This window comes from Aptenodytes forsteri, unplaced genomic scaffold, assembly GCF_000699145.1.
Source record: "Aptenodytes forsteri isolate BGI_AS27 unplaced genomic scaffold, ASM69914v1 Scaffold276, whole genome shotgun sequence".
Lineage (NCBI taxonomy): Eukaryota > Metazoa > Chordata > Aves > Sphenisciformes > Spheniscidae > Aptenodytes > Aptenodytes forsteri.
This window is the reverse complement of record NW_008795479.1, coordinates 476,198-497,465: the sequence shown is the minus strand read 5'-3', so window position 1 is coordinate 497,465 and position 21,268 is coordinate 476,198. Positions and strand designations below refer to the sequence as shown.

Sequence of the window (21,268 nt, the reverse complement as noted above, 5' to 3'; positions counted from 1 at the left end):
GGTGGGGGTGGGAGGAGACTGAACAGCTGGTGTTGGAGCAGCTGGGAGAGCATCGGGACGGGATCCGGGGTGTTCTACGGATGTCGGACACGGGGAGCTACAGAGGAGCTGGGATTCAGAGAATAAGCCAGGCAACCCACTCAGGCAGCTTCTACTTCATGAAACAAAATGAGAGCCACAAAGACAGAGATGTCACCTCCGGCTGGGACGCAAACCCCAGAGCCAAGTTCCTCGGCTCTGCACATGGTACACGGGGAGTGCTGGGTGCTTTACGAAGCCGAACTGTGTAACCACACGCTATCGAGCCTCTCAGCCTCCCTCCTACAAGGCTCAGGGCCGGGACAAAGTGGATCCGGGCTCCGGGGGAGCTCCTGACCGCTGCTCCTGCAATCGTCCACCGGAGAAAAGGGCTGGATCTGGGACTCCGCAGACTCTGGAGCACAGCCCAGCACCAGGAGGTCTCCTCGCTCCTGCCTGCCTGCAGGTCTCTTGTCACTTGTGGGAGGTTCAGCTTCCACCCTTCAAGCTAAGGCAAGCCAAGAATCCCATTTTCTTATTTCCTGGAAAACTCTTCCAGGTTTATACTCCTCCGTCCCGCTGTTACATCCTCCAGTGAGCACAGCTGCCATGGTCCAGACCCTGCGCTCTCTGCATGTCTCCAACATGTCTCCCACACCCAGCACGGTGCCAACCCTGGATCCCAGCCACGCCGAGGATGAGCACCAACATCCCTGCTGCGGGCCAACGCCCGGCAGGCAGGAAACTTCCAGGTAAGGAAAGAGGGAGGCATCATTCCCATTTAGGAACAGGCAGCTGCAGGGCAGATTTTTCTTGGATCACCATTTCAGACTTGCCACATTCAAGCCTTGTTTTAGATACCCAAATCCATCACCTGGCAGAAAGAAGCCACCAGCGGAAACTGGAGGGCTGATGCCAACAGCACCGATCAGATCAAGGGCAAGAAGAGAGGATCCAACCTCCAACAGTTGCTTATCTCTGACCCCGCGAGGGAGAGCAACATCTCTGGGGCAGCAGAGGCACGGGATGACGATTCGGTAGCCGCGCGCAGGGCGAACCCAGGCCAGAGCACCCCGTGGCCGGCCGAGCGAGCTGACTGCACGTGGCTTTTCTAGCTGCTCTCTGCCTCCTCCCCGCAAGCGAAGCTGATGGGAGCAGTCCCTGGGGAACAACAGATGTGGGGCAACCCCAAGGAGGAGCAGCAGATGGACGCAAGGTGATAAAATGTCTCCCTCAAGCGGGAGGAGAGGACAGCAGCACAGCAGCAGGGATGAAGGCGGCAGGGCGAGCTGGCTGGCCTGTCTGCATCTCCCCAGCCGGGGCTCAGAGCCAGGTCTAAGCGCAGCTTCGACAGGAGAAGGCTGAGCAGGCACCTCAGGCTGGTATTCAGAAGAAAAACCACCCCAAACCTCCCTGTACTTCTCAGCAGCTTTTCGCCAGAGGCTCTCACAACCCTTTCTGAATAATTCAGCAACCTGCATAATCTCTCCGGAGGACGGACGTTTTGCCATCTGCATTCGACAGCAGATACCGGGGAGTGACCAGCCGCAGTCGCACAGCCTGGGAACTGGCTATCCTGGTCAGTCACGCCTGCGTGAGGCTTTCCCAGCACCGGGAGCTCCTTGCTCCAGCTGCAACATGAAACACCCTCTACCTACAGAGCCCAGGACTTTGAAAGCCATCCGGTCTACCCCGTGCTCTCTGGAGACCTGGTATCGCTCCTCTAAGCGTCCGATTACTCCCTGTACAAGCTGCTGTTGAGGACCAGGCAGAAACGCTTGCCACTAAAAGCCTCCTGTAAAAGGTGAAGCCGTTTCCCTGCAGTTACAGGTTCTTACCTCCTTCCTCCACTTGAGCTCGCAGAAAACCCGTTCAAAGCACTCGTGCATGTAGTTGAACTGCAAAGAGAAAGCAGGCATCTCTCAGAGCAGCAGGCAGCAGCAGGCAGCCCCAGACAGCCGTCCTGGCTTCCAGCCGGAGGGAGTCTGGCACTGGTTGCCAGCCCAGAGCTCCCCGTGCTGCGGGCTCCTCCTGGTGGCCACTGGCCCCTGCATCACCTCCCGCCCCAAAAGCTGGAGCACAGGGTGCTCCTCCAGCTTCTAGAGGGAAAACAAGCAGGCTCTGGGCTTTTCCGTAGCAAATCTGCAAAGAACAGGGGTACTTACGTAGGGGGTGAAGATTTTAACCCATCGGGGTTTCTTCTCTCCTCGTGCGTATTCAAAACAAAACGCCATTCCCTCTTCGTCCGTGTCCCACCGCTGCATTTCGTCCCATTCGAATGCTATTACCTGGTTCTGAAGGAAGACAAAACCCAGGTGAGGCCAGAGCCCAGCAGACTGCGAGGAAGGGGAGGTTTAAGGCAGATGAGGTGGCAAAAGTGAAGCCATGCGAAGGGGGAAATGAGGATGCCTCGGACAGCCTTGCTGCAAAGACAGGTATGAGCCAAGGAAGCAGCAGTGGAAACACATGCTAACACCCAAAGAGCAGCCAGATAAACCCCTGCGTTCCCAACCACTGCCAAAATCCCTTCGGAGGCCTCTCAGCAGCAGTCCTGAGCCCCAGAGCTTGGGGGACACGGTGCTGGGGCAAAGCCGAGGTAGAGTCCAGGGGCTGAGCCCAGCTCCCCGGGACCTCGCAACGGCAGAAACACCCTTACCTCCAGCTGGCCCTCCTCTGTGCAGGCATGGAGTTTAAAGTGCTTAATGCTGATGGCTGTGATCACATGTCCCTTCCGCCGAGAGTCACAGGAGCAATGGGGGAAGATGATCTCGTTGTAACCCTCGCACGTCCGTAGCATGTTTAAATACTGCGGAGAGAAAGCCGCCGGCGTTAGCTTGCTCGGACAAAGGGAAGGGGACCCCTGCATCCTCCCGCTTCTCACATCACCTCCACCTCTCACATGTCCTAGTGCTAATCGCCCCTTTGGATACCCCTGGCTTTACCCCAGCCCAGGGAGGCTGGATCCCCTCCAAAGGAAACCGAAAACCCAGAGGCAGCAGGGCTGTGCTAGGGGAATGCTACCCCTAGCACACCAATTCTACCACACTACCAGCTACCCAATTCCCCTCCCCAAAACGTGGATCCATCCAGGTACAGACGTGCACAGAGCTCCTCGCGGCCTCGAACACCTAAAGCCCTTTCCAGGAGAGCTGATGCAGCCGGAGTCACTGATCAGCGCGACCATGCTCCCCCGGGAAGGGTATGGATCTGAGCAAACAGCTAAAGCAGCCCCGGGACCGAAAGCACCGCTCTCGCTAGAGCCATGCTCCGGTTCGTTACAGGCTGAAGATGAGACCAGAAAAAAGAGGCTGTCGGGCAGATGTGGGATCCGGGTTTCTCAGAGTCCTTTGATGCAAATGCTACAACTCATGAAAAGGTCCAAAGAGGTATTTTGGCTATTTTTCTTTCGGAGTGAGCCCAGACAAAGCAGCACTGTGAGGACACCGGAGAAGCGCTGGGAGCTCACCGTCACGGCTCGGGACATGGGAGAAGCCAGGAGCTTCTCCAGGGGCCGGTGCTCCAGAGCCCTGCAACCGCTCGTTGCACGAGAAAGGTTTACGCAGGGCAGAACTACAACGAAGACCGAAGTGACTTTTTAACCAAGGAACAAGCCACATCCAGACCGGAGGAAGGGGCCAAATTCTCAAGCATTGCGCTCCAGGCAGGACCCTGAATAACACGGGGGGAGGTAGAGGATGAAGTACTTTGACTTCATAGGCTTTTTGGGACACAGACATTGTCTTCTTGACCTCCTGCTAGACCAGGGCCCTACCGCACCTGGTGTGTGTCTGTCTCTCTGTATATATATATATATATATACACACACACACATATATACTGGGATATACTCTTTCCAAAGATTCAGATCTCTCTTTGGTCGTTAGAAAGCCAGCGATCCAAGCAGAAACAAAAGATCCATGAGACAACCCACAGGAGGAAGCGTCTATTTACTGATCCTTATCATTAGTCAATAATTAACCTCCGTGGCTTAGCATTTCGGGTGACCCTTCCGGGGTCCACCCCAAGGCGGTCCCCCAGCAGGGACCTCCGAGAACTACCGCAGTCAAACGGGCTTTGAGGAGAGGCCCGACCAAGACCAGCCAAGGCGGAGAAGGGGATTCCCAAGGCCATTGCTCTTCGAGAGCGGCCAAGCTGGCCACGGGAACGCAGGCGGGGCGCAGCGAGCCAGGGAAAGGGCAGCCTGCGTTCTCTCCGTACCAGCAGCCCCGAGCAACCCAGGAAGTTATTTACAAGTCAGATTCTTCTGCTGTTTGATCTTCAAGGCAAGCTTGCGTCTGGCAGATGAGCTCAGGGCATCCCCTTCACTCCCCCACGTCCAAGCCAGGCAGGCTCATCGAGTCATACCAAGCCCCCAGGCATTTGCTTGGACGAAGTGATAAGAGACAGAAAATCCCTGACCAGACAGCGAGCTCTGACACAGGGTTTGCAATCCGGGAAGACTTCTGCCAGACAAAAAAAAAAAACAAAAACCAAAAAACGAAACTAAGGCACAGAGGGGGCAGCAACTTGCATTACGAGCGGGCCAGGACCCTCCCCTCCCTCGGCTAGTCCAGCACCACCATCTCAGAGGCAGTCTGAGGCAGAGAGAGACCTTTGCCTCTCAATTACTAGGAAGAAACAGCCGTCCCTGAAGGGCTGCAGGTGAAGGATTGCTACACCACACGTTAAGCACCTCACCTTTCAACACCGGCAATAACCCACAAGGTTTTATCGCTGCCTTGTTTGGAGCCGAGTCAATGGGTGATCTTGCCAAGGACAAGCTGCTGTTCAAACGTGCCAGGCACGTTTGGTTTTGGTTCGTGCAGCGGCCGACCCTCGGGCACGGCCCAGCCCTGCGCCTGGCATTCCTGCGTGCCTGCCAATCCCTCCTGTGCTAAGCCCACACCCCGACAGCTCTCCATGGTTATTGCTTTCCAAGAAAGATGTGTTTTTCAAGGCTGCGTGCACAGAATGGTTTGGGTTTGAAGGGAACTTTGAAGATCATCCAGTCCAACCCCGCTGCCCTGGGCGGGGACATCTTTCATAGATCAGGGCTCTCCATGGTTATTGCTTTCCAAGAAAGATGTGTTTTTCAAGGCTGCGTGCACAGAATGGTTTGGGTTTGAAGGGAACTTTGAAGATCATCCAGTCCAACCCCGCTGCCCTGGGCGGGGACATCTTTCACTAGATCAGGTTGCTCAAAGCCCCGTCCAGCCTGACCTTGAACACTTCCAGTGACGGGGCATCCACAGCTTCTCTGGGCAACCTGTGCCAGTGGCTCCTTTCCAGACGCAGCATTGCAAACAGGAAGGAAAGCAAACGGGACAGGTAGGATAACTCACCATGACCATCTTTCTCTGCTCACACAGCTTCTGTAACTGGTAGGACTTCTCCTCTGCTTTGATGTAGCCTTTCTTGACATCATCAACAGCCTAAACAGAAAAAGGGAAAGGAAACCCAGGAGGTCAGACTAGAGGATCTCTTCACTGAGTCACAATGCTTTGCCTTCCCTGGCTGGCCCCGAGGCTGCTTTGAACAGCCTCCCAAATTCACAGCCCCAGAAGGTGACCAGTGTACCCAGAGAGGCAGAGGGATGGCCAGGCTCAGAGGGGTGGTTCTTCGCACTCGCCAATGCCTGCCACGAGCCTCTGACTGCCTTGGGGAACGAGCAGATGCCTAGGCGTCTAGGAGGACTTTGGAAGAACGTCCCCTGGCACAAGGGGATGGATCTGGAAATGCTGGTACCTGGAGTCCTGCTTTTGCCTTCAGCCACAGGCAAGGACAGGCTGGTACAACCCTTCCACTCCAGACACAGCCGTCTCCAGCAGAGCAGTGCTGGCTTTTACCTACTGTGCTGCTGGAGTGTTGGCATGAAAATGTGTTTTTCGTTCAGGATTGATCAGGTACACGGCCCCTTACTTCCACTCCTCAGCTGCGCGCTCCAGCAAGAACTCCTGCCCCTGTCACAAAGCGGCTTGTCAAACCGCCAGCCAGCAAAGAGCCAGTCTAGGAGATCAAAGAATTTGACAACTGCTATTTTTATTTCGATTTGTAGCAGAGGCTGGTACAGGCCCAGTTCAGAGAACGTTGGGACAGCATTTTTGGCGGTTGAGACAGAGCAGGATTCATATTCCTGAACTCTGCAGTTATCTACCTCTGAGCTGGTCATCCTAGACTGGTTTTATACAGGCAATGGGAGAGCACGGCTCTTCTCGGACTCACTTCATCCCAGAGAATCTGCATAAAGTGAAATCACAGGCAGGAATGCCCCCTTTCCTTAGGGTGAACAGGGAGAAGTCTGTTCCCCAGCTGGTCACAGACATCTTTACTGACAACACACAGAATTGAGGAAAACATACCTGACCCAAGGAGCGCAGCCTCCCAGGATCCTTTTAGCTCGCTCTGGGAAGGCAACTTCCCTGCAATAAGCGTGGTGGAAGCCCTGCCTCCCAGTCCGGTTGTGCCTTGGCCACAAGTTCACCACAGTACTGCCAATTCACCCAACCATGGACTGCTACTCCGTGAAGTTACCCAAGCAGGACTGGCCCTCAATTTCACACTCCGTTGCCAGTACGCCAAAGGATAGTGGTGTTTGGAGCAGTTCTGGGAGCCAGGCACTTGTGTTGCCTTGCCTCCAGTAAAAAATTACAGCTCTCAGGCACCTACCTGATGGAAGAAGTAGGTGACTGCCAGGTCGTTGTCATTGAGAAGAACCTCCTCCTCTGTAGTGAAGAGCCATTTTCGGATGGTCAGGCACGTTCCCGGCACCGCCGAGGTGTAGTTCTGCACGTAGAGTTTGTGGGGGAATTCGTTGGGTGCTAGTTTGCGCACTGGAAAAAGCACAAGACATGGAGGTAAGCACACAGCCCCACGCAGCGTCAGCAGCGTCGTCTGTGACCCCAGCCTGGCTGCCGTACAAGTCAACATCGGCGATGCCCTTTAGCTGAGCCAGCTGGGATCAGGACCCCAGCTCTGCTCCAAGGCCCTTTCTTCTCCTCCCTGACCGAATCCAGCTTTTTTCAATACCTGCTTCCATAGCGTCAGACCACGCTGGTCCTCTAGTGCACAGGCAGGAATCTGCGTGAGACTGAACTCCTCTCGGCCGTCGGGAGAGCTCAGCGCAGCTCTCAAGCATCAGCACAACAGCCTGACTTCATCCCCTGCTATGCACAGGGAGGTCCACCCTGCCTAAGCCTTAGGATCACAGTGCCCTGGACCTACGCAGTGTCCCCACAGCGTGGGGGGACCGGAGACGGTCCCCCCGTCCTGGCAGGCTGCCACCAGAGCCCGGACAAAGACTGCTGCATTGCTCAGCCAAGCTGGAGCAGCTGGGCCACCAGTGAGCCCCTGTCGAGACATTTACTGCGTTCAAATCTGCTTTACCCAGCTACGATGGACGAAAAAAGGCGAGTGCCAGTATGTCTCCTCTTCATCAGGTAGGGATACGGTCACTATCTTACTGCAGATGGAGCTTATGGTTTCCAGAGAAATTAAATGGAGTGTATCCAGACAGGAATAAATGCGGATGTTCGCAGAGAGCGTCCAGAAAGCACAAACCATAAAGGTTAGCTGGAGTTTTTACTTTCCAGGGCAGTTTGAGAAGTGCAGCACTCACAGGAACGAGGAATTAATAGCTCCAGTCAGAGTCTGGCACCGTAAAAGCTTCCTGCGTGAGACTGTGCCAGCGCGCTGCAGCGTCCCATCTCCCAAGAGCAGGTATTCCCGCTCGAGGCTCCCCGTGCAGCCCTGCCTGGCCTCGGCAATCACAAAGCATGTCGACCCTCCAGCCCTGGTCTTCCCTCGCTATATCCGCGTCCTGCTCTGACACACCAGCACCCGGCAACCCTCAAGAAGTGACCACAAACCTGGTGGCAGAGGCAGTTCCGCGATGCCAACAGTTTTACAGGAGACTGGTGTTCTCGGCTGCCCCAGGGTCAGCACCCGAATGCAAACCTAGGCCGTTCTGTGACACGAGTCATTTTAGGAGGACTTGAAGTAGCTAAGAATTGCCCCGGCCATTCAGCCAGAATCTTGTGAGCATGAGGAACAGCCCTAGAAATCTCTTCCTACAAGGCACAGTTTGCCGTAACAACAGGATGAGTTTGAGGCATATAGAGATGACAATCCAGAAACGAAGGTACCCAGCTGGGAGTGAGAAATGCATTTGGCTTAAAACCCAGCACAGGGAAAAAATAAAACACAAACTAACCACTACACCCATTTTGTGGTGTGACCATGACATTTTGGCCTCTCTACAGCTTCAATGAACCCAACGTGAAGCTGGGCGAAATCAGAGATTGCTGCGGCCAGGGATCTGAACAGCAGCCAGGAGACCCCTGCACGCACTAAGCTGGCAGGACGGCAATTACTTAAGTGCCAAAACGGTTCCCCAGAATCCCACAGTCAAGCCTCAAATACCATCAGGATTTAACCACGGAAGGAGAGATGAGAAGCTAAGATGCAGCTTGCAGCACATCCCCTCCAGGACCCGGACATCGACCCACACCTACGGGTACAGACTGAGCGTGCCCTCGATCCACTTTCCTTTCCAGCAAAAGAAAAAATCCGTCCCAAGCCACTGCTGGTGCCCCCCTCCTCCAGAGACGGCTGCGTTGCAGTGACGCTGCCCACTTTTTCTAAGCTCGCTGGCCCCTTTGAACTGAAGTAAAACGCATCTCTCCGTTTAACAAACAGCTCGTCTCCTTGAACTGCTTAAGAAAGGGAAAGTCAAGTGGCAGCAAAAAAAGCCAAACTTTGCGGGCTCTTCATGATCAGAGCCTGCCCGATTCCTCCCGGGGGCTCCTGATTTTGCGAGCAGAGATAAGACCTAAATGAGAGTGCCACTGGGCTGTGCTAGCACTGCAGAGCCTTCTCCTCAGTTGCTCGTCAGCACCAAGGGGATTAAAAGACTTACCAAAGGAGTGATTGATCACTTCAAACAAGGCAAAGTAGTTTGCGGTAATACTGTCCATTCCGACTTTTGCAGCCACAGCCTAAAGAGCAACGGAACAGGAAAACGGGGTGAGAAAAACAGGAGCCAGTAGCTGCCTGTCCCTCTCTGGGGCAAGGCTGGCTTCATACAGGTTATTCCCAAGTATTCCCTAACCCGAGCTGTTAGTTACCACAGAAAACCTGAATTTTACTCTTCCAGTAAAACCAGATGTTTTCTTAAGCAAGGGCTTAGACTGTCCTGCTTTCACCTTCCTGTAAACTGCTCTAGATTTTAAGTGCCACCATGGCTGACAATTAGGTCATCTTTTCTTCTGATGCCTCCAGCTTCGGTTCCTAATAGAAGAGGCACGCACACCTCCCCTAGGAGTTTTCCTCCAACAACATTTCAGTCCTGCACGCTAGTACCACAGCCAACGCTCACAGACCTCGGCGGAGGCGACGTGAAGTTCAACAGGCTGTGTTCCAAACGCCTGCTCTTTCGCAACCCTCTGGCTCCCTCGCTTGCAGCAGCACTTTTATTTCCCCTTTCAAAAAGGGTCTCCCCCACATCATCTTATTCCTCCTAATTCATCAACAGCTTCCACCTTTCCTCCAGCAGTGCTGGTTGAAGTCAGTTGTCCTTAGTTTTCCACTTAAAGCGCTGGGCCTCCGGCCACTCGCAAACCTGTCATCTGGCCAGAGGATTCCCCAAAAGGGTCATTACCCTTAATATTCAACTTGCCGTCCTGCCACACAGCCGCAGCGAGACTCGTGTGTTGGCTGCAGGCAGCTCTTGGATCCAACTCCTCCGCTGCAGCCACTGCAAGCCATAACACACAATCTGCCTAGTGCTTAGAGCCATCCGCCAGCTTTAAGATATTATCAGTGAAAATTAATTCAGCGATGACTCTGTCCTTGCAGCCAAGCCTGCCAGCGAAAACGCTGCTTCAGCACGGCGTGAGGTTAGAGTTCTCCAGCGTCCCTGTCCTCTCTGCTAGAGCAAAGCAGCGTCACCGATGCCCACCTGCACTCGAGAGGAGCAAGTGGGCACCCACGGGGTCTTGGTTAACGTCCGAAACATGTTAATCTTCCAGTCAAGGCAAAAAACCAGCAGCTCACCTGGTACACCTGGTCTGTAGTGCTGTTCTTTTTGACTCTGACTGTCACTGTTGTTATATCTGGTAATGCTACTCGGAGCTCCACGTCCGAGACGCCGTTGTAATTCTGGAGGAGGGAAGAAGAGAAGACAGAAATCAGCATCACACGAGCTGAGCCCCGAGCTCTATGGACTATTTATTGCCTCCCACTGGCTAATTAAAATGGTCACTTCTAACGACCAGCTGCTCTGCAAGCCTCAAGAATCCCATTCCAGCCTGCACCAGGGAAATTCTGAAAGAAGGAAGATGCGAGCTCTGCTCCGAGACAGGAAGCTGAGCAAACCGCTTCAGACCACGACGGGGTAGGATTTTCCATTCACGGGTTTGCCAGCGAAGAGCGAGAGAAAGCTCTGGGACACGGCAACTTAAACGCACCATGGAAAGGCTGGAAAAAGAGCAACAGTTGAAGGGCAAATAGCAACTCACTGCTGCTGCCTGCAACTCAAGTCTCGGGAGAAGCAAGTCAGACAGACCGGTGTTCAGAGTGCCTGCTGCCTTTCTGGCCAAAGGCTGACGAATACAAACAGCTCACAAATGCGAAGCTACCTGGGCTGCCACCAGCACAGAAGCCAGCAGAAAAGTCAGTGAATGCGGTTTTTTAACCGGGTCTCCCCTTGCCAGGGAGCCAAGGTACGCAATGAGGCCTCGTGGCTGGTTCTGCTCTGTGCACGCCTCCGAGAGCGGCAGCAAAGCTGCTCTTAGCTGCCGCTATGGAGAAAAGGTTTCCTATGTGCAGTGACAGGCAGCAAACTGCAGCCTTGATTTTTTGCCACGGTTTTCTATTCAACCAGCTGAGGTTTTCTATTCAACCAGCTGAGGCTTTGGCAGGGAACGTCCTTCCTCTCTGATCCAGTTTTACCAAGCATTTATGGCCTCTGTAACAAGGAAGGTCAGGGCAGAGCTTCAGCGCTGTCGCCTACGTGCCTACCTCGTCCGACTCCGACAGGAACTCCTGCATGATGTCGCTCTCCCCAATGACGCGTATCGAGCACACTGCAGGACAGAGAGTGCAGGTTAGTGGGGTGCCCGGGGAAAGGGGGAGCCCTCCCCTCCCGGGACCGGCCCAAAAAGTGACATGGAAACCAACAACTGTCTGTTCTGCGGGTGGCGTGAAACAAGGGTGGTATCTCCAGCCTAGAAAACCCTTCTCAAAGCAAGTGCTTTCCGTGCTGTATCAGGTGTCCTGGCACGAAGACTGATCCAGCCTGAACCCCCTACAATAGCAAGCAACAAGAGGTGTTGAGTAACTCACTGAGATATTCCCCATGGGTGAAATCCAGGCCCCAGGCACACGGCCAACAGGAGGTTTAGACTATACTTAAAAGTGGGCAAGAACTTCATAAATAGTACTTTTGCCTCTTAAAAAAAAAAGTTATTCCAGAGGGACTGAAACTATTTGGGAATTTATTTAGGCGAAGTTCAGCAAATAATTTGGACCCGAACTGTACCATGTTGCCTCTAAGATGCAACCAGCCTGCCCCTTCCTCCAGCCAGCTGGCAACCGAGGATGAAGATGAACGAGCCGGGCAAGGCAGGGCTGAGCAGGGCGGGGAAAACCTGACCCACGTCCGTCTTAGGGGAAGAGGGGGCTTCGCTCCCAGGTGCCGGGTAAGGGAAGATGCTGTTAACTCACACAAATTAATTGAGCTGCTTCCAGGCAACTAAGAAAATAACACAGCATCACAGGAACGAGGGGTCATTGCGCCCCGAATCCCATCTACAACCTCTTCGCTGCAAAATGTGGGGCCAGATCTTTTAGCCAGGCACTCTGAAACAGAGGTAAGGTTTTGCATCCACATTCCCATCATCTGAACTCAACCTAAAGGAAACTTCTGCTGCAGGCTCTACAATTCTTGATTAAAAAGGACCAAAGCATTCAGCCGTGAGCAAGCTCAGGTTGAGCTGAGCTCCCCTGATGAGAACGGCCTCGAACACGAGTTTCTCCCTGCTCCAAAGCTTCCCTCCTCTTCCTCCTCCCCGCGCTCCCTCATCTCCGAGAGTACTGGCGAGCAACATGACACTACAAATAAAAACTCGTTGTGTGTTAAAAAACTAATTATACATTTGTTGTTGGAAGTGCGCTGCAAGCCGGTAACACATGCATCATTAAGCCATGGCAAGTCTGAGCTCCCTCTCACCACTTCAGCCGTAAAATCCAATCCAGCTACAAACGAGCTTCTTTCCCTCACAGGTAAACAAATACCCGTGAAGTTCTGGACCACCCGTGGAAGGATGTACCCTGAGGATTTGTTTCCCCGCCTGCGAAGAAGGCGGCGTACGGCTGCCTGGGCTCTCCTCCCAGCTCAGTACCTTTCTCCAGGTACTCCTCCAGCCCTCGCCGCCGGGCGTCCAGCTGCTGCTCCGACAAAGAGAATGGCCACTTCCCCGGGAGACGCGGAAAAGTGAAGTTGGCAAATTCCCGTTTCAGGTTCTGGTGGAGGATGGCAAACTCCCGGTACCGCTTTGAGCAGAGCTGGCGGCCCGCCATGTAAACATTGTAGACCTGCAGGGAGGAGAAGAGGCTCACTGGGGTGAGAAAAGTTTTCCAAATCCAAACCGGCACAGCTCTGCCTGCCCGGACCCACAGGCAGCGCAAGACTAAATTAGGAGGGTTTGAACTAGAATGAGAAACTGGTATGAATAGTTAAATACGCCACTGCCAATCCCTGGAGCTGAGGAATGTCCCAGCTACTACCTCCATCTGACAGCAGCAGGATCAGCACGAGTTCAAGGTGCCTTCCTACTCCAAGAGGAGAAGAAAACCACCCAAACCCTTTACAAAAGGCTCTGAGCCCCGACGCAGCCGTCACGGTGCTCACCTGGATCACCTCCTGCACAAGCTGCACACAGGAGGGTGCCTGAGGTGCACCAAGCCACCACCAGACAGATGCCACAGCAATACCGCGCTGACCACACCGCAGTTGTTTTTGGCAACAAGAGCCTCGTCGCCTTCCAGATGCACTTGAAGCTACTACTGAATTTCCAGCCTGTTGCAGAATTGAGCCTCACGTTGCAGCCAAAGCCCCAGAGCTTTGGATTCAGGGTCGTGGCTACTTTCCCCGAGACACAGAGAGGTCCCAAACCAAGCAGGTGGCTTGGTTTGCGTCTGGACACAGCCCCTGGCAGCCGTCAGGCACCAACCGTGGGGAGAAGCAGCGTTATGTATCTTTTAGGAGCACCCCGCATTAACTAGTTTCTTTGCTATGCGTGCACTCTTCCAGTTTCATTCTGGACACCGTTAAGGAAATAGGACTCTGGTCCCAAATAGGGGAAACCCGGAGCAGAGTTACAGTCGCAGGACATTTCTCAGCACTGCGATGCTCTTCAGGGAATTCTCTTCCCTTTCATTAACCAGCCGCCTCCATTTTTAAAGCCAATCTGCTCAGTCTCGCAGGCAAGTTAAACAAGCTCTTATCTAAGCATTGCTAATACGCCCTCAGTGATAAGGAGGTCCCAAACAGCAGCGTTACCTTAATTAGCTTCACACGAGGAAAGGGATGCAGTGGGGAAGAGAGTAGGTTCATGCTTTTTCACGTTGCACAAGGGAAGTGTTTGCAACCACAACCCTTCCTCTCGAGGAGAGCATCACCCTCCACCGTCCTCCCGAAGCCAAAGGGCTGGCAGAGCACAGAAGAGGAGTCTAGCAAGAGGCACGTGCCGACGACACACCGAGGGCGGCTTCAGCAGGGTTCGAAAGACTCAAAACCCCAACCTGCTCCCCAGATAAGGGCCCAGAGCGGTCCCAGCTCGCTCGCCCTCCACGTCTGCGCCCCAGATACCTGCCTGACAACCTTCACAAGGGGAAAGCGCTCCAACAAAACCACAGCTTTTTCCTTAAAAAGAAGCATGCGTTCAACCCTTCCGGCATCACCTCGAGAGAAGGTGCCAGGATGGGGCTAGATCCGAACAGCAGCAGCTACTATCAGTCCAGTGAAGAGGTTCCCTTTGACCCCCCTGCACTGGGCTTAAGAACCTCTGGTTTCCAGGACCCTTTTTCTCCTGCTCCATACGGCACACCTGATCCGACAGCATCCCGCCGGGGCTGGGACAGCAGGGCGCAGGGATAGCACACACTCCCCGTGAGGCCGCGGACCCACAAGGATCCCATCTGTCCCCTTCAGAGACGCGCGCGCCAGGGTGACACGTTGAAGTGACACGCTTTGCACAGGAGCCTGACTCTTACGGCGAGCTGAGCGTGGCTGAACCCTCTCCACCCTTCCTCTCACACACACGCTGTTTCTGCAACGCTGACACTGGCTTGTGTCTTCCTTGGGAAAATGCCTCCGTCCTCAGCTGGAAGAGGAAAAAGCGATGAGCCAGTTTGTCATCGGTCTCCCAGCACTTCACACTGCAACGCAGTCGTGTCCGGAGGGCGGCTGCTCCAGCCAAACCTACCTCCCAGTCTGGGAGGGTGAAGGGAGCCAGCGCACGGCACGAATCTTCCAGCCATGAGTCAAAGCAGCAGCATAACTAAAACACCCGATACCCGTCATCTCGTCCCAAGTCCCTCCACCTCATCGTCCAGCCCCACTGATGGCCGCGCAGTTCCCTGGCTCTGGAGGAACGAAGACAGCACACAGAGCAGAAGAAAAATGTGGTCTGGACATGGGTAGGACTGCGCTCCTAACAATACGCAGCTATTGGCAGGGGGAAGAATACCGCCCTTGTGGCATGCTTCTGTCTCTACCAGTCCCTGATTGAAACTCGGAGCCAGCTGGGGTTCGGCCGCAGGCTCTGCTGACCCTCGCTGCAGCGCAGACCCGAGGCATGCTCAGAGCAGCGGCCAGCAGCGAGACGCAGGCTGCTGGAGGACGGGGCGATCGAGATAGATGCTCGGCTTGCAAACTGTGAACGCCACACAACCAGGCAAGGAAGCAGAAGAGCTAAGGAAGGCCAGGCCGATTGAGGAGGTTAAATACACCCCAAACGTTGCAAGAAGAAACAGTTCTGCAGACGAGTGTCTTTGTCCAACCCGTTTTGGGTCCCTCTCCAAACATTTCCTCACCAGGCACAGCCAGCCATCCCCGATGAGCCAGAATCAACCTTGAGCCTCAGAGGATGCACCCATGTCAGGTACTTAGATGACAGATCACAGTATCTAGGAAAATGACTGCCAGCCTCCCCAATAAATGCAACAGAAGAGGCAGGGAACCCGAAGGAAAAAGGCTTTTTACAGCCATTTCCCCCGACATTCCCTAAAGGGAAAAGAAATTCTGGAGATGGGAAGCTATGCTTCGAGACATCTGCTCCCTTTGCTTTTACATCTACCACAGATGTCCTTAACGCTTGCTGTAAAACAGGAAATACAAATACGAAAGCTTATATGAATAAAATAATAACTTCCTACTTAATCTTCACAAGAGATCAAGCTATTCCAGATACATTAATAAAAAAGCTTCCCAGCACATAGGAAATGCAAAAGAATAACCAAGCACAGTAAGAGTGAGGACGGGCAAGCCTAAATAAGACAGTGTCAAAAACAGTCGATAATAAGTTAATGTGCCTTCATCCTGAAGACAAACAGAGCGCGCTGCCACCAATTGTCTCTAACAGCAAGGAGCACGCCAGCTCGGGGTGCGGTCGCATCCAATCTCCAGAAAACACCATCCAAGCTGATACTAACCACAAACTTCTCGCCGTTTTGCTCCACGTGCTTGTACGTGGGGATGGAGATGGGCACAGCTTGTTTTTCCGTGTAGTCGTAGAACGACTGCCCCAAAGAGTCATCGCTCGGATCGAGATTATCTGCCTCGTGGGGAGGCACAGACAACACCGTCAGAATTAACTCCTTCTCTCCTGCGCGAATCAGGTCCACCACTTGCTTGTGTGTTGCTCCTTCGACATTCACCCCATTCCTGCGAAAGAGAGAGCAGAAAAGCCATAAGCGAGGCCGAGGTGACTGCAGAGCCTTCAAACCACGCCAGGACCCGCCCAGAGATCCATCGCATATCTGCTCCCCTCGAAAATCCCTCCAGCCTCAACTGCTCTGGTTGCGCCAGTTTCACTCTGGTCTAAACTTCACTAATCCTTCCTATTGATGATTTCTCGTGCTATTAGTTACTGAATTATGTTTAATGACTTCAGACACAACTGAAACTTCTTTAAGGCTCATGCGCCCCCTGGAATATTTAAAACAGGTTTTGCAGTTTTTACCATCTCAGTGGTACGACATGGCACGTTCGTACCCAGAAGGCGAGCCTTTTCCTGTCAGCTAAAGGCAAATGCAAGGAGACCACAGAATTGGGGAAGAAAACACTGAATGCCTAACACATACCATTCTGCCAGGGCAAAGCCCATCTCCTGATCCTCTACAGCTCCAAAACGTGAGTGAATTTCCCTAAACCCGAATTGAAGCTTCCAGGTGAACAAGAATGAGAAAGCAGGCAAGGAGGCTCAGAGAGCAAAGGTAAGCGACTTCAGAAGCTGGTGCTCCCATCCACCAAAGACACAGCACCCATGAGCACATCTGCTTCGGTGCAACATAAAGGAGACACGCGTTCCCTTCAGTTACTTCTAGGCAAACTGCTCTGCCTTGCCCCAGACAGCCCCGTGATCACAAGACCTCGTCCCAGTTATGCCCCAAGCCCTCCAGGAGCCCCATGGAAGCTCTGAAGACCCAAGACATACCCAAGCCACCTCTAAAGCATTCCTGACATTCTTCTTCTCCCTGCGAGCTCAGTTAACCATTGCTTGGGTCTTGCTTTGCCCAGAAGATACGGACCGTACCTTGGCCAGCCTGGAAAGATGCCGGACCTATGACTTGATTTCAAAGCAGAGAGAGCCGTTAGGTTCTCTTCCAAATCTGGAAAAGGACAAGCCTGTTCTTCCTCCTGACAAGAGCTAAATTTAGTAGCAAGTCTCCATAAACTTGCAGTCATCACAAGCGTCTCTGTGAAGAGTTTGGTATCCAAAACATTCCCTGTATAAACAGGAACAGGCAGAGCTTCACCCACTGCATCCCTACCAGTCAGCCTGGCCACGCTCTCGCAACGCTGCCGGAGAGCCCGTAGATCATCGGAGACGACAGGTCCCTTTCACCTCTGCTTCCCCGAAGCAGCTGCTTGGGACGAGCCTGGAACAAACCAGCCAAGGAGTTTCTCACCGCTGCTGAAGCAACACCGGCAACCACGCCACAAGGCCAATTTGTCTTCGCTCACTCCTAGGAATTTCTCCACCAGAAAGCCCAGCGTTGCCCTTATTCTGTGCTGCTGGCTACGGCCATTACCTGATGCTTCAGAGGAGTGCGAGAGGAAAGCAGCCTGCACTTTCCCAGCCACGAATCCTGGCCATGCAGGGAGAGAAAGGGCTCTCAAATACTCCCTCTGGCAATCAGCTACTCCTTCCCAGAGAGCCTGGGAACAGACTGTCATCATCTCACCGCTGAAGACATAGTGCTGGTCACAGAACCATCCCAGCTTGCCTTAAATCAAGCATGGGATTTAGCTTTCAATCCCCCGCTCTCAAATGAAAGAACAGCTCTTACCGCTTCACATCTATCATTTTTTTAATTGAACTTTTACTTAGAAGAATCGTCCTGGAAAGATCCGATCTCGACTTACAAATCTGGGTGAGAGATCCCAGGCTCTGAACCAAGTCTAAAAAAGCCCGAAGCGGTGCTTGTGAGCCAGCGACAGCGCTCGTGCTTTGCCAGGAGCTGGACAAGGAGGCTTCCCCCAGCTCGGACACTACTCACGGTTATCAGCCCTCTTAGAGCTCCTGTGTTGTTTCAGGGAAGGGATAACGAAGCAACCCTCGGATGCAGCCCCTGGGCTCTGTGTGATAAGAGTGCTCGAAGAGCTGTACACAGCTTTTACAGCAACAAGGCCGTTAAGTTCAGGAAGAGGGAAAATCCCCTCCTCACCGGCCAGCTCTTCCACAGGGCAGGAGCGTGGCCTCCAAAGCAGCAAATTCGGTCGCAGAGGGCAGCCCTCGTTACCGAGTCGAGCCGTTAGCCACCAACATCGTCACATTAAAGTGACATTTGCCTTCGTTCCACCTGACCGATGCTCACACGCTGCTCGCTTATCCCAGATCCCTTCCACTCGCTTAGAATAAACCCAGTCTGCAAAGTCCGACAGCGCCGCTGCCCAAGTATGATTTTTGGTGGATGGGGGTGAAAAGCCAGACTCCAGTCGTGCGGAGAAGGCTGCCGTTGGCCCACACCAGGAGGGACGGCAGGCCACAATGACTCTCCTCCGCGTGTCCCAGTCCTGCCCTGAAGAGAGAAGGACGAAGACAGGGGAGTTTAGTCACCGTCCCACACTCGACCTCGAGCCCACCTCCAGCCGGCAACAGGCAGAGCCCCCTCCAGCTGGCAGCAGGGGCTTTTGGATGACCCAGACCGCAGGACGCGCTGCTTAGTCTGCAAAAGTCAAGGCTGGTTTTTAGTTACTCAGCCCCAGCTAGACTGCAACGAGGTCTTCAGCTCCACTTCCCATCAAAGACACCACGCATTCCCTTCTGCCAGCAGACCGAGAACAAATACGCCGCCGGCTTCCTCCTCTTCCTCTCCCACACCCTCCTCAGCCCCTGGTGACTTCTGCTGCCACCCATTTCCTCCCCGAGCCGACACCAAACCCTGGGAGGGGGCAAGGACAGGACCTGGGACTCCCGACAATAAGACTGCAATGCATCATTTCATTCACAAAAAACCGGTAACACCCACTGCCGGCTCGCCATCGCTCCCAGCAGGTTTCCTTCTAAGATCAGCGGCTGCTTTAGTAGCAGCCCTGCTCGCCCCTCCGCTGTGCCGAGCAGCAGGAAGGAGCAGCGAGTACCACAGGCACACGGGGCCGGAGGACTCGCACCTTTGCAATAAAGTCACCATAGCAACTCAGGCTGGAATCATCATCGACGAGCTGACGAAGAAAGGGAACGGTAAATCATACGACACAGGCAAACCAGGGGCAGCTGGCAAGGCGAAGAGGAGCACAGCTGGACGACGCGCCGTTTACGCGGCCACGGACCTGCGGCATCCGAGAGACAAATGCACTTTTCCCAAGACAACGGGACACTCGGGTACTTTGCTCCTCAAGCTTCTGCCTCCATTTGGAGTTGGAAAAAAGATCCAGGCATTACCTTTACCCTCCCAGGGGATATGCATGGTCCCAGGTGAGGGCTGCTGAGCTGACCGCAGGGCTGGGTCTCTCCGTACCTTACGGAAAGGACGTCCAGATACAACAGCGGCAGATGACGACCAGATCCAACGAATCCTTCCCTCCACAAAGGAGGTACCGCAGACGGCACACAGCTCTCCTCTGCACGGGAGGGGAAATAGAGGAGAACTCTGCTGATGGTGGAGCAAACCGCTGCAGGATGGAGACCGCAGCCAGGCACGTGCAACCCCTGGTCAGGTCTGCAAGACTTCAGCAGCACTCAAAGAGCAACTTCCTCCGACAAATCACTTCTCTCAGCTGTCCACCACCAAACATGGATGTGGTTAAACCAGGAGCACGAGGTTCTGTCACCTTCCGCTGCAGAACAGTGTGCGAGTCTCCTTCCCTCAATGCCCGGCTTCCTCTTCGCCTCGCCGGGGATGCAAGCTGCCTCGCAGGAAGGTTACCGCAGGAAAGCTCTGAAGTCGGTGGGTAGAAGCGATGCTGGAGCTGTTCAGTGTGCTGTTGGACTGGGCAATGCGGAGCCTTTGCACACTGTCCCGCTGGCAGGGGCATCCCTGCCTAAACAGAGCTGCAAAGGGGCTCCCAAACGCTCTCGCCTTCCCCCAGGGAGCTGGAAAGAAGCTGTTCCCCTCCTGGTGCTGGATATGGTCAGTCTAGCTCGATACTCGCCATGACTAAGGGCTCACGTTGGCTGAGCTGAAGACAACATAACCCCAAAGCACTCGTTACCACGTTTCTGTCGGCGATCGTCTCCCCACAGCAGAGGGAATACACACCCGTGCCACAGTCCACAGTCCAGCACGCCGGCGAAGACGCCTGCCAAGGCAGGCCTGGGCTGAGACTCCGGACTGTGACCCGAGGCAGTGGCACGCTTTGCTGCCCGCTGACACCGCTGCGAGGGCAGAAACCCTGGCAGGCGTGGGGCGAGATCAGGCACTGCCAGCCTCGGCACTCGCCCGTCGGGGCTTGCCTGGTGCTACGGGAGAAGCCAAGCTCTGGGAGTTACAGCAGGTTATGCTTAACAAAAGATCTTCAGCCTGTGGTTCGGCAAGCTCCTGACGCAAAAAATACATGCTGGGGGGCAGAGCAGACCGGTGTTTGTTCACCGTGATGAATTTAAAAGCCTCTTCGAGACTGAATTTCCAAAGGACTAGGCTAAAGACGGTGAGCAGCAGCTGCGGGCTGGCACGGTCCCCTGGCTGGAAGGAAGATGAGCTGCTGAAGCACCCCACTCGCTCCCCGAAACCTGCTCTCTCCGCCAGCACGGTGCAGAAAATGTCTCACACCAGCTGCGTTTGAACCCGGGAACACCTCTCAGCAAGTGTTCTCGGCAAGAACAGGAACTGCTGGCAAACACCGGGAGACCCTGAGGACAAAGCATGCGTTCAACAAAGCAAAATTCCCCATCATGCTGACGCTAACGATCAAGATCCCCAAGACACAGAGAATAGCACTTCACTTCTCCCATTTGTACACCAAATGACTCATTTTCTGCAAAGACTTCTTAAAATTTCCCAACTATCTGTCTGTCAAGAGATGACAAGGAAATTTACCTCAAGAAAGCCTGCAATAAGCTTCCTGGAGATTAAGACCACAGCCTGCCTTTGTGCATTGTTCAGGCAAAGTACTGACCAAGCTGACAAACCGTCCAAGGAAAAACACCCCAGAAACTACTCAAGTCATCTTTAAGGCTTTGCTTTTTAGCAGTTGAGCACCTTCAGCCATCCCACGCTACCAGCAGGGCCACCACGGCAAAGCACAAGTCAAAGCCCAGCTCTGCGGTCAAGGCAAGACCAGCAAAACCTGCGTAAAACGAGCACAGCTGTACCCGTCTGGCATCGCACCGCTCTCCCACCCCAGTGTGACAGAACCAGGCTGGCAAGAGCCTTGCCGCGTAGATGTGGCCTCAAAAAGTACGACTGGCAGCAGCTAGTCGCACCACAACTTCACGTGTCGCCTGTCTCTTAATGGGGACGGTCTGCCAAGTCCCCATCTCCCCGCGCTTTGCATCTTCCAGCTCCTGACGCTTGGCTCAAAACACAC

The 21,268-nt window shown here is 54.0% G+C and overlaps 1 protein-coding gene across 1 annotated transcript in view; it reads right to left on the bottom strand.

Annotated features, from left to right (window-relative positions):
* SNX27 (sorting nexin family member 27) overlaps positions 1 to 21,064 on the bottom strand; it is a 27,748-nt gene extending 6,684 nt beyond the window's left edge. The window contains exons 1-13 of the mRNA XM_009281241.2: positions 21,054 to 21,064; positions 19,955 to 20,201; positions 18,884 to 18,964; positions 15,730 to 16,014; positions 12,417 to 12,609; positions 11,035 to 11,099; positions 10,069 to 10,173; positions 8,933 to 9,011; positions 6,685 to 6,848; positions 5,361 to 5,450; positions 2,675 to 2,824; positions 2,184 to 2,312; positions 1,857 to 1,916 (exon numbers count right to left, since the gene is read on the bottom strand). Of these exons, the coding sequence (XP_009279516.1) occupies positions 1,857 to 1,916; positions 2,184 to 2,312; positions 2,675 to 2,824; positions 5,361 to 5,450; positions 6,685 to 6,848; positions 8,933 to 9,011; positions 10,069 to 10,173; positions 11,035 to 11,099; positions 12,417 to 12,609; positions 15,730 to 16,014; positions 18,884 to 18,964; positions 19,955 to 20,201; positions 21,054 to 21,064 (1,659 nt within the window). The remainder of the gene's footprint in view (positions 1 to 1,856; positions 1,917 to 2,183; positions 2,313 to 2,674; positions 2,825 to 5,360; positions 5,451 to 6,684; positions 6,849 to 8,932; positions 9,012 to 10,068; positions 10,174 to 11,034; positions 11,100 to 12,416; positions 12,610 to 15,729; positions 16,015 to 18,883; positions 18,965 to 19,954; positions 20,202 to 21,053) is intronic.
* Positions 21,065 to 21,268: the final 204 nt, after the last annotated feature.